A 12,012-nucleotide genomic window follows, 5' to 3' on the forward strand; every position below is an offset into this window, starting at 1 on the left:
CAATAAAAAATTATTAAAAAAAAAAAAAGGAGGGGCTTGGAAGGTGGCTCAGTGTTAAGAGCGCTTGCCTTGCATGTCTGAGGCCCTGGGTTCTATTCCTCAGCACCACATAAGCAAAAAGAAAAAAGCCGGAAGTGGGGCTGTGGCTCAAGTGGTAGAGTGCTAGCCTTGAGCTGAAGAGCTGAGGGACAGTGCCCAGGCCCAGAGTTCAGGCCCCATGACCAGACCCAAAAAAAAAAAAAAAGGAGGTGCTGAAAGGCTAAAGTAGGGAAAAGGTTGCTTAACACCCTAGTGGCTTTCAGCTCTTGGAACAGTCTGACCCAGATGCCATCAAGAATAGAGGAAGCCATGGCAGCTCCAGAAGCACACAAGAACCAGCAGCTGGCTGCAAGCCCAAAGTCAACTCTCACCACACAACTCCAGTGCCATCTACTGCCCATAGATGAGAGAACGACTCCAGATTGCTTAGATCTTAACATTTATCCCACTGAATTACAACATTTACTCTAGATGCACACTTGGTAACCCCTACTCCAGAGACTTGCCTTCTTTTCTCGCTCTTCCTCTCTCCATGCAGTTCGCCGTTTGGTAAAATGGGGCAGCCGGAGGAAGTCTGTCACTTCTCCTTCACCATTGACCAGGGCACAGAATACAGGGTGATCTCTGCCAGCCAGCCAGACAAACGAAAGAAGTGCAATAGTCAGCAGTATAAGAATGAGAGAAGGATGAAATGAGGAAGAAAGGTAAGAGGCAGTACTGGATAGACAGGTATGGGCCATTACCTGGCAGAGGAGAAAGCAATGCCTAGGACTCGAATGCCCTTCCCTTGGTTCTCATCCATAAAGTCATCATCTTCCTCTACTTGCTGATCTGGTCGGTAGGGTGCTACCCTCAGCCAGTTGTAGAGCTTTCGGCTACAGGCCTAAGGAGAAGATAAACACTAATATTATGATCACTGGTCAACAAATGTATGAAGGTATTTATGTGTGCATAGGCTCCTAGTCCCTGGCAGGCTTACACTACCAAAAGGCATACTTTGTTTTTTTGGGGGGGCCAGTACTAGGGCTTGGAACGCAGGGGTTCATGTTCTTCCTTGGCTTTTTGCTTAAGGGTGATGCTCTATTCCCTTGAGCCACACCTCAACTTTGGGCATTTTGCTGGTTTTGCTGGTTAACTGGAGTTAAGAGTATCATGGTCTTTTCTGCCTGAACTGGCTTTGAACTATGATCCTCAGTCCTTAGCTTCCTGGGTAGCTAGGATTACAGGCCCGAGTCACCAACACTTGGCTCATACTGTCCTAAAAACAGGACAGTAAACAGAAGATAGAAAAAGTAAGTAGTGCTTGCATAAATTCAAGAAGAGGGTGTAGTGGCAGGGCGGGGGGAGTGTAGTCATGGAGATGGGAGGGCAGGGATTGTAGGGGAAAAACAAAGGAGGAGGCAACAATGCTTGATAAGAAATGTACTCATTACCTTGCTCATGTAATCGTAACAAAAAAAAACTTACTAAAAAAAAGGGGGTGTACCCCTGTGGTATAGCACTTGTTAGGTCTTGGGCAATATCCCTAATACCACTACCAAATAAACATATAAAGACAGATATATGAATAAGAATCTGTCCTTTTTTTTTAGGGGGGGGGAGGTTCTGGCCGTGGGGCCTGAATTCTGGGCCTGCGCGGCGCTGTCCCTCAGCTCTTCACCTCAAGGCTAGTGCTCTACCACTGGAGCCACAACACCACTTCCGGCTTCTTTTTTTTTTTTCTGCTTATGTGGTGCTGAGGAATTGAACCCAAGGCCTCATGCATGCAAGGCAAGTGCTCTACCACTGAGCCACCTTCCCAGCCCCTGTCCTTACTTTTATAACGTATTCCTTGGCCTCAGCCAGCAGCTTGTTCTTGAGTTCTTTGGCCATTTGCACATAAAGGAACTGCTGTAATGCTCGCTCAATGGCCATGGTGCGTTGCCGGTTCCACTCTTGTACCTGGTGACTGAACTCATCTCGGTAGTAAAATTGTTTGATCTCTTCAAAATATGTCTGGTCATTGCCATAGCTGAGAAGAGATACAGAGCTGTGGTGTCAGGGATGGAGAAAAAGTAACACCCAGATTTCCATGAAAACCATGAGACAGCCAGGGTTAGTGGCTTGCTCAACTCTAAAATGGTAGTTCACATTCCTAAGATAGTTTCCCTCCATCAACCTTCCCCAAAGATCTTTTAGAAGCCTAGCTCTGCTTACCCTTCAACTCCCTTCATATCTATGCTGATGTCAATGGTGAGTAGTCCTTCATCTTCAGCCAGGCCTATCTTCAGGAACTGGTCATCTCTCAGTTCTTTAACAGGCTTATTCTTTAAGTATTTAAAGGAATAGGCATAGTGGGCCTCATCCACATCCTGTACACATCAAGAGGGAATCATCAGTCTATGGTAGGCAGGGCGTGGCTCTGGGGGAAAAGGCTAACTTTGGGCTCCAGGCAGACAGCTCAACTAGTAGAAGGTATAAGACTCAGTTCAATCTAACAGCAAGGCCATATCCTGCATCAAAGTCCTTTACCCAGCTCACCTTTCTACCTTTCTTGGTAGGAGTTATATTTAGCTTGGCTCTCTCCTGGAAGGTCTGCCTCAGCACCTGTCGAACAAGGGGTTCCCGGGCGATCTGTAATGCTACCATGTAGCGGGCACCTTCTAGCACAGCTTCTGGAGTGGGGAACTGGCTGTGAGGAAAACAGCAGAGCTGTAGGATGATGGTGTCTTGGACCTCAGGCCCCTTCTCCTGCCAGACACCTGCTGCATGCCTACCTGCAAACATAATCCTTGGCCAGCTCTAAGGGTTCAGCAGGGAATTGCTCTGTCTCATGCCGCTGATAGCTGTCCCGGAGGTTCTCTCCAAACTGCTCAGGAGTAAGCCCAAACTTTTTGGCCAAGCCATCTAAAGCAAAATTGAGTGAAAAGTAAGGTAGAGGATGGGTTCTTAGTCTAGAGTAGCAGCTTTGGACTTAAAATGGACATGAAAGCCGGGCACTGGTGGCTCATTCCTGTAATCCTAGCTACTCAGGAGGCTGAGATCTGAGGATTGTGGTTCAAAGCCAGCCTGGGCAGGAAAAGTCCATGAGACTCTTATCTCCAATAAACCACTCAGAAAACTGGAAGTGGTGCTGTGGCTCAAAAATGGCAGAGCGCTAGCCTTGAGCTGAAGAGTTGAGGGACAGCGCCCAGGCCCAGAGTTCGAGCCCTACGACTGACCAAAAAAAAAAAAAAAAAAAGACATGAAAGCAGCATTAGGCTATCAGACAACAATGAAAAAATGGAGTAGCAGTATCTGAGAGGTTCTAATAACTTCAGAAACTTAGGGCTGCACCATGGTAAAGGAGGGGTGGGTATGGGCTTGAGACTGTTTCTAGGAAGTCATAAAGTAGACTAGGTTAATTAAGTATTGGAAAAAAGACTGATGCAGATATTCTTTCCTCTATTTCCTACCAGTTTTTCTCCTGGGTACCTCCTCTTGCATAAGGCTAGAATGCCCAAGTCCCAAGCAACTGGCTGTTACTTACCTAGCCCCGCACTCTGGCAGATGGTATACATGTCTCGACGGGAGGCCTGCTTGAGCTCTGGCCCCCTCTGTTCCTCATCTTCTGCTTCCTCACCTTCCCCTGTAAAGAAAATTAGAAGGAAGTTAGGCTTTAGTTTCTAATTTCACATGAGGATTGAAGAGACATGCCAAGAAGCCCCTAAGGGTACTCAGCCAAAGGTACTTTTGGAGATACTCTGGCTGTTAAGTATCGTGGTTTTCTTTCTTAGCACTCACCTTCTTCATCTCCCTCCTCCCTTACACGCTTCAGCTTCTTGCGGCTAGCCTTTGCAGCATTTTGCATCTTGGGGATGTCCCGACCATAGTACAGCAGGAAATGGTTGTAGACATCTTTCAGCTCATCCATTGACTGTACATCCTTGAGCCTGAAAGAAAGGGATACAATCTCAGTCATCACTGTGGATGGGGTATGCCACAGTTTTGCTACCAAGGGTCTAATTCTTAGGAAGCAAGAGGCCAACTAGCACATGCACCAGCATTCTGCAATCATATAGATGTAACAATCTGGATACCAGTGGCTCACTGTAATCCTAGCTGCTCCAGAGGCTGAGATTTGAGGAGTATGGTTTGAAGCCAGCCTGGGCAGGAAAGTTTGTGAACTTTTATCTCCAATTAACCACAGATAAGCCAGAGTGGAGCTGTGGCTTTCATCAACAGCTAATATGAAGAACTAAAATGAGTGTGTTATAAAAATCACTTCTCGTGTGCAAACAAGTTGGGATTTCTTAAGAGATGGACCCTATGCTGTGAATCCTGCAAGGAAACACTACTCCTGGGACACCTGCCTTGGTCTGAGGGCTCCCTGTAATGAAAAGCCCTGCAAGCCCTACCTCTCCATGTCTGTCGTGTCCAGGGCCCGGATGCCATCAGCCAAAGGTTTGTCAGGATCAGCAGATATTTGCTCATACTGATAAGCCTGCATCTTCTCAAATAACCGTGTTAGGTTCTCTTTGCGGATCCTCAGCTGAGTCCACTAGGACGAGAGTAAGGAGTGGTGGTTAGCCTGCAGTTGCAAGGCTGGGTGCTTTGTTCTCTTATCAAGAGACCTGTTGTGGGGAGCCTGGTAGGCCTGAGTGGGAATAGTTTTATAGTATTCTTGTAGTAACGGTACCCAACCTGGTCTGCACATGAGGGCCATGTATCTACATTACCTTTTCATCCCACTGCCATACCCTCCATAGGTCATTGATGTGTAATTCAGGTTCCACATACTCTTTTCGGTAGAAGGCAATAAAAGGCACCTAGGGTAGCAAGGAAACTGAAGTCATATAGAAGAAAGATCTGCAAGGATAGCTACAGAAAATTCAACAGTTGCAAGCATAACTTCCACACAGGCAACCCAGAGCAATGCTCTCTTCAACAGGGGAAGACAATATTATAGCTAAGTAGCCCTGTTCTCTTAATGATTAGTGTCTTAGTTGGTCCTAATACTTCCTGAGTTAAAGACCCACTTCTAAGAGTTGGGAATGGATTTGACCTGACTTAGGTACCTCCCTTTCTTTTATCCTTTAATTGAAATTCTTTTTTTTGGTTGATCGTGGGCCTTGAACTCTGGGCCTGGGCACTATCCCTCAGCTCTTCAGCTCAAGGCTAGCGCTCTACCACTTGAGCTAGTGTTACTTCTGGCTTTTTCTGCTTATGTGGTGCTGAGGAATTGAACCCAGGGCCTGATACATGCGAAGCAAGCACTCTACCACTGAGCCACGTTCCCAGCTCTTTAATTGAAATTCTAACCATTAGAGATTGAGGTGCTACCTCAAAATGCTGATTTCGCATGAAGCCTAGGGCCTCCTTGATCTTCTGAATGGTGCTAGGCCCTTTACGACTGAAACTGCTGCTTGGTTGTCCCCGGTCTAGGTAATCACAGCTTTCCTACAGTAGGAAAAAACAAACAACGCAACCCAGTAAGACACTGTTATTTACTTTTGCTTTGTCTTACCACAAAAATCAGTTAAATAATACAGAATACCTTGTCTGAAAAAAAATCTAAAATGTATAAACATGTAGATACATGGGGCAGAGAAGGGGAGAAGTGACTTCACAGTTTAATCAAATGGCTTCTGATTCATGTAAAAAGCTAAGGATTGCAGCCAGGCACCAGTGGCTGTTGCCTATAATCCTAGCTTTTTTTTTGGTTGGCAGTGGGGCCTGAACTCTGGGCCTGGGCACTGTCCCTCAGCACTTCAGCTCAAGGTTAGCACTCTACCGCTTGAGCCATAGCGCCACTTTCGGCTTTTTCTGCTTATGTAGTGCTGAGGAATCAAAGCTAGGGCCTCATGCATACAAGGCAAGCGCTCTACCACTGAACCATCTTCCCAGCCCCAATCCTAGCTATTAAGGAGGTAGAAATCAGAAGAATTTCAGTTCTAGACCAGTCAAGACAAAAAAGTTCATTAGACCTCACCTTCACAGAAAAAGCTAGGCATGCATATTAATTGCAGCTAAAGGTAGGAAGTATAAAAAGGATAATCATAGTCCTGCAGCCAAGGCAAAAATCAAGACCTTATCTCAAAATAGCCAGAACAAAAAGAGCTATAGGCAGAGTACCTATGCAGCAATGTGAAGCCCTGAGCTTATATCCCAATACCAGCCAAGTGCTGGTGGCTCATGTCTGCATTTCTGGAAAATTGTAGTTCAAAGCCTGCCTGGGTAGAAAAGTTCACTGTACTCCATCTCCAAAATAACTTGCACAAAAACAGGGCTGAAAGTATAGCTCAGGTGAAAGAATGACAACAAGTATGAGACATGAGTTCTAGTACTGTCACAAAAAAACAAAATAAAACAAAACCCAATACCACACCAGAAATAAATCCACAAAAAACCTCTAAGATCTCATTTGAGTACCTGTAAAGAAATGGTTGGTGTGGCAAAGGCATTTCTGTAGATCCAGTCAGCTTCTTCTTCTAGTTCATCATCTTCAGCCCCCTTGACTGGGATGGAACGGAGCTGCAATGGAAAACAAGGTGAGACTGGCTGTATCTAGGGAAGACACTCATTTATACTCAACTATTGAGAGGGGTTTGGGCGAACAAGAGGGGTTTGGGTGGGAATAAATTGTTGTCAAGTATGAGATTCGAACAGTGAAACCTCTTGAAATAATATTAGAAATCCAGGAGGCAGGTCAGGAAGCGATGAGGGTGAGTACATTGTATACATGAGTGAAAATGTCACAATGAAATTCCTTCTTGTATATAACTGATATAAGCTAAAAAAGAAAAGAATATCATTTCAAGAACTATAAGCAGGGTTCTAATCTACCTTCCTTCCTCTAAGACCTGGACATGGAATAGACAGGGTTGCTCAACATTGTTTAGTGTCAAATGGCTGTAAGATTGTTTCTTGATTACAAAGTGATAGCAGATCCCCAGAAGGCAGAAGATTGTAGTTTCTTACCTGGAACCTTTCAGGAAGGTCAGTGGCTCTGATTTCATTGTCCTGATCTGTGAGATGGCTGCTTTCCAGCTCACTGGGCTCATACATCTCAAAAATGCTCCTGCGGCTTACACGCTTCTTAGTGGTTTTCTTTGGGCGCACTCGGATTTCACCCTCAGCCTCATCATCCTCATATTCATATTCTTCTTCCAGTTCTTCATCATATTCATTGTATTTCTCAAATTCATCATAGTCAAAGTCCACACCAAAGATCTCCTGGGCTTCTTGCAAGGCTCTGTGAGAACAAGAGGCTCAGGATCAGATGAGGGAAGAACATAAAATATGTCCCAGTGACTAAGAAGATGAAGAAAGGAGAACCATATTCACTGTTGAGTAGTGAAGATGGAGGATACTATTAGGCAAAATATTCTTTATCAGTATTCCTACCAATGACAAGAATAGAACAGCAATAAGGCAGATAGGCCCATACCCTACTCAGTGAATCTACTTTCTGCTAAGACATTACAGCATTCCCTTATAGTAAAAGCTTTCAAACTTTTAAACTCTGATCCAAGCACAAAATTAAATTTAGAAGGCCAATCCGGAAATGAATAAAAATGAGAGTTGCAGGTGGAAGAGGGATGCTGGAGCCCTGCTTATGTGGGACTCCATTCTAATTTCTTAGAGAGCTCTGAGGGCTTGCAGGAGTGGGTGGAAGTCACTGGTAGTGACTTTAAGGCACAGAAGTAAAATGGCCAAGAGCCATGTCTCATTGGCAAGGCCTTTGTCCTCCTAAGTGATCCCAATAAAGCCTTTATCAGCACCATGTATCAGACCCCACTCACGCATCTGTGTATCCAGGAAGTTTTTTCCGCCACTTAGGTTTCTTCAGAGGCTGCCCATCATCATCCACGATGAAGTCATCAATATCTAGGTAGGAAGGGACAGGTGAACGTTTAGTCAGGGACTGAGCCTGGGCTGAATAGCTTTAGTTCTTGCCAGTAAGAAGGGCAGGGTGGTTTCTAAAAGGGAATTCCCTTGTGTCAAATGCTAGGGACTGTGGAATGGTTTACCATACTGTTCCTACAAAGATACCAGAAAATACCCCCAAATCATCTAAACACTGGCTTTCCTGCCCAGTGTTACATACCTGACTCTTTTTTTTTTTTGGGGTCTGGTCGCGGGGCCTGAACTTTGGGCCTGGGCGCTGTCCCTCAGCTCTTCAGCTCAAGGCTAGCGCTCTACCACTTGAGCCACAGCACCACTTCCGGCTTTTTTTTTCTTTTTGCTTATGTGGTGCTGAGGAATCGAACCCAGGGCCTCAGGTATGCAAGGCAAGCGCTCTACCACTGAGCCACCTTCCCAGCCCCAATACCTGACTCTTCATCATCTTCCTCCTCTTCCTCTGGAGGAGCCATGGGGGCCTCCACAGCCTCCTGTCCTTCTTCCCCTTCCCCATCCTGGAAGATTTCCTCTGCAATAGCCTCTTTTTCATGTTCCTCCTTGCCATACTCCTCTTCATCATCATCTTCATCATCTGACATCTTTTTGACACGTCGGTACTTTTGCTGGTGGTGAGAAAGCTTGCTTTGTCAGGATCTGAGGAGTCTGCCCAAAGGATATCCACTCTCCCAATCTCATTTCCATTTTCCTACACAATTATACTTGCCATAGGTGATAGGAAAGAACATGCTGAATGATGCTTTTTCAGACCCAAGGACCACCTTGCAAAATGATAAGCCTTTATCCAATAGGCACCCAGATATGGGACACAAACCCAGGCTCCACAATACTCTAATACTGAACAGCTTTCTCTTTCTTAGGTTCCCCCAAAATGTTGAGGATGTGCCTCTTCTCCCAAGAAGACTGTTTCGAAGAGGTTTTTCTTTGTCCCCAGGGACAAGGATAAAACAGTACAAAAATACTCACTCCTCGTTTAAGTTTGACACCCAAATTCTCCTCGATGAGGTCAAAATCATCATCCTCCAGGCGGTCATCAAAAGAGGCTAAAGAAAACAAAGTGTTACCCATAGCAGCTGGGAGATCCCTTCCCCACTGCAACTTCCACCTGTCTCATCTGCCCTGAAAATAGACTACTCACTGCGTTTTCTCTTCTTGTGGCCAACATCATCTTCTGAATCACCAGAATCACTGCCCTCCTCCTCCCCTTCATCTTCATCATCATCATCATTGATAAATCCTTTCAGATTGCCTTGCTCATCTTGATCATCTAGGTTCTCTTCCTCTTCCTCCTCATCTGGAATCATGCAGGTTTCAAGGCACGGAGATCAGGGATTAGGCAGGGAATGCAGCAGAGCCACCTGCTTAACTGCAGTTATCTATCTGCCAAACTTAACGAACCAAGTACCATGTTCACTCTTCTGCTTCGTGTAAAGGCATAAAACATGGTTATCAACTTGAAGCACCAGCAACTGCAAAGGATAGTTCCTTTCCCATGTTCACCATCTGTCTTTAGGAAAGACAATCTTCCTAATTATTTTGCTTCCTTTATAGCTTTATATCTACCAATAAGCTATTTCCCTCAGTTTATAATATTAGCAGCTACATTCTTTCCTTAAACTTCTGATAAAACGTCTCCCTTGTCTCCTTTAAAATTATCTCACAGTTCTACTCTAATGATCCCAAAGGGTGGGCTTGGCCAGAGATATAAGTAACTGGGTGCATAAACACAGCAAGGGCTAAAATCAGGAAGTATTATGTACAGATTCACTTACTGGGTTATTGTTTGTTCCCACCCATTGAATATAAACACCCACTAATATATGCAGTAGTGAGTCTTTGTTTTGTCTTCCTAGTTCTAGGCACAGTGCTTGGTATACAGCAGATAGCATAGATGCTCTAAGCATTTTCTAAGAATGACTGAATGTTCTCAAGCTGGTACCTCATGTGTGAGAACTTCTGTGCTCAGCCTGAGCCTTTCATCAGCAAGAATCCAACTATCCAAAGCTTAGCAATAGTGGGGAGAAGCTTGAGGCTGGGGCCTCCTCACCATCATCTTCCTCTTCCACAAACTTCTTGGTGACTCTGGGCACCACTTCTCCTTCATCATTGTATTCTTCTTCTGATTCCTCAGCTTCACTTTCCACAAAATCAGACATTGTTGTAGCTCCTTACAGCCTACCTGAAGAAGACTAGGGAAAGGGAAGGGATGAGGAAAAAATGAGGCATGTGATTTTATAGAGGACTTTTTTTTTTTTGGATCGGTTGTGGGGCTTGAACTCTGGACTTGGGCACTGTCCCTGCGTTCTTCAGTTCAAGGCTGAGCACTCCACCATTTGAGCCACAGTGCCACTTCCAGTTTTCTAGTGGTTTATTGGAGATAAGAGTCTCATGGACTTTCCTGCCCGGGCTGGCTTTGAACAGAGATCCTCAGATCTCAGCCTTCTGAGTGGCTAGGATTACAGGCGTGAGCCACGGGCGCCCGGCTATGGAGGACTCTTACATCTCCACAGAAAATGTTTTTTAGCTATCTGCTCTAATTCTGTCCACTCAAATCATTTCCAATTGAGTAAGATCCAGATGGCTGGATCTAAGAGTATAGCTCAGTGATATAACATCTGCACAAGGTCTTGGCTTGATCCTTTGTCACCAACCAACCAGGAAACAAACAAAATCAACCTTTCTCCATCTTTTCTATTTCTCATTCTTCACAGGTGCAATCCTCTTACATGTACTTAAAAAAATTATGTCTAGGACTTGTATATGTGAATGGGTGGATGAGAAAACTAATAAGGTAGCGATAATAGGTGGAAGTATACGATGGCACAGATTGTATGACTTGATCAGAGGAAATCAATTTTATGCAAGGTGTTTTTTTTCTTTCTTTCTTTCTTTAATGTGTGCCTAGGGCACTGTCTCTAAGCTTTTTTGTGTATGTATGAGCCAATCCTGGGGCTTGAACTCAGAACCTTGGCATGGTCCCTTAGCTTTTTGTGCTCAAGGCTGATACTTTACCATTTCAGCCATACCTCTGCTTTTGGTGGTTAACTGGAGATAAGAGTGTCATACATTTTCCTGTCTGGGCTGGCTTTGAACCTAGATCCTCAGATATGAGCCTCCTTAATATCTAGAATTACAGGTGTGAGCCACTGGGGCCTGGATCATAGTTTATTTTAAGCTACCAGTGTTTTGTTTTGTTTTTTTGCCAGTCCTGGAGCTTGAACTCATGACCTGGGCACCGTCCCTGAACTTGGCACTTTACCATTTGAACCACAGGGCCCCTTCTGCCTTTTTCTGTTTATATAGCACTGAGGAATTGAACCTAGGGCTTCATGCATGCTAGGCAAGCACTCTTATCACTAAGCCACATTCCAAGCCCGTGAATTCAGTTTTTAAGACCCTATACCTTCAAATCAGATGCCAACTCCTGTTAATTGCTAACCATATGCCTTCAGCCTACTTAACAGACAGACATAAAACTGCCAACCTGATTTAAAAAAAAAAAAAAAAGTGGCCTTCCTCAGTCCTGGGGGTAATCAGTGCCCTGTGTTGCATTCAGCTTGGAGAGAAAGCTATGTTCTCTCCCCTACTAGCATAGGTCAGTAATAAAGCACAAACAATGCTACAGTTGGGAAAGGCTTCCAGTCTAGCTAAATGTCAAGATTTCCAGGTATGCCAGAAGCAATCCCAACCTGCATTTGTAGGACCTAGATGTGCAGAGTGCTGCAACAGCACTGAAAGCTAAAAATGCCAAGCAGCAACTACGCTAGAACAAAGACAAGAATTACCTGTTTGCATAAGGTTATTAATATTTCTTATCTGGGACAAGCCTGATACAGTTTGGATTTTGCATTTAACGTTTTTACTCTTCAAAAATTCCCCTACATTCAGACTGAACATTAAATTAGTAATTGATATAGTTTTTCTAGTGAGTTGTTAGAGGGGAAAAGTTCCTTCAGACAGAATCACAGCTGCATCTGTGTAAGATGTAGCTCAAAGGAAGAGGCTGGTGGTTACCATGACAGTCTCTGGAACAGGAATGGAGCTAGGATCAGACTGCCACAGGGGAGGGCCTTTACAGTTCCTCCCTTTAAA

At 44.6% G+C, this 12,012-nt stretch overlaps 1 protein-coding gene across 1 annotated transcript in view; it reads right to left on the reverse strand.

Moving 5' to 3' along the window:
* Supt6h (SPT6 homolog, histone chaperone and transcription elongation factor) overlaps positions 1-12,012 on the reverse strand; it is a 40,225-nt gene that overhangs the window by 21,958 nt on the left and 6,255 nt on the right. The window contains exons 2-19 of the mRNA XM_042694644.1: positions 9,968-10,109; positions 9,059-9,214; positions 8,887-8,963; positions 8,333-8,525; positions 7,803-7,887; positions 6,979-7,252; positions 6,430-6,531; positions 5,341-5,457; positions 4,737-4,826; positions 4,416-4,558; positions 3,802-3,950; positions 3,548-3,646; positions 2,796-2,925; positions 2,560-2,710; positions 2,236-2,390; positions 1,855-2,050; positions 783-922; positions 546-663 (exon numbers count right to left, since the gene is read on the reverse strand). Of these exons, the coding sequence (XP_042550578.1) occupies positions 546-663; positions 783-922; positions 1,855-2,050; positions 2,236-2,390; positions 2,560-2,710; positions 2,796-2,925; positions 3,548-3,646; positions 3,802-3,950; positions 4,416-4,558; positions 4,737-4,826; positions 5,341-5,457; positions 6,430-6,531; positions 6,979-7,252; positions 7,803-7,887; positions 8,333-8,525; positions 8,887-8,963; positions 9,059-9,214; positions 9,968-10,076 (2,484 nt within the window). The 5' untranslated portion in view covers positions 10,077-10,109. The remainder of the gene's footprint in view (positions 1-545; positions 664-782; positions 923-1,854; positions 2,051-2,235; positions 2,391-2,559; positions 2,711-2,795; positions 2,926-3,547; positions 3,647-3,801; positions 3,951-4,415; positions 4,559-4,736; positions 4,827-5,340; positions 5,458-6,429; positions 6,532-6,978; positions 7,253-7,802; positions 7,888-8,332; positions 8,526-8,886; positions 8,964-9,058; positions 9,215-9,967; positions 10,110-12,012) is intronic.

Source organism: Dipodomys spectabilis, unplaced genomic scaffold, assembly GCF_019054845.1.
Source record: "Dipodomys spectabilis isolate Male_0828 unplaced genomic scaffold, ASM1905484v1 ptg000004l, whole genome shotgun sequence".
Lineage (NCBI taxonomy): Eukaryota > Metazoa > Chordata > Mammalia > Rodentia > Heteromyidae > Dipodomys > Dipodomys spectabilis.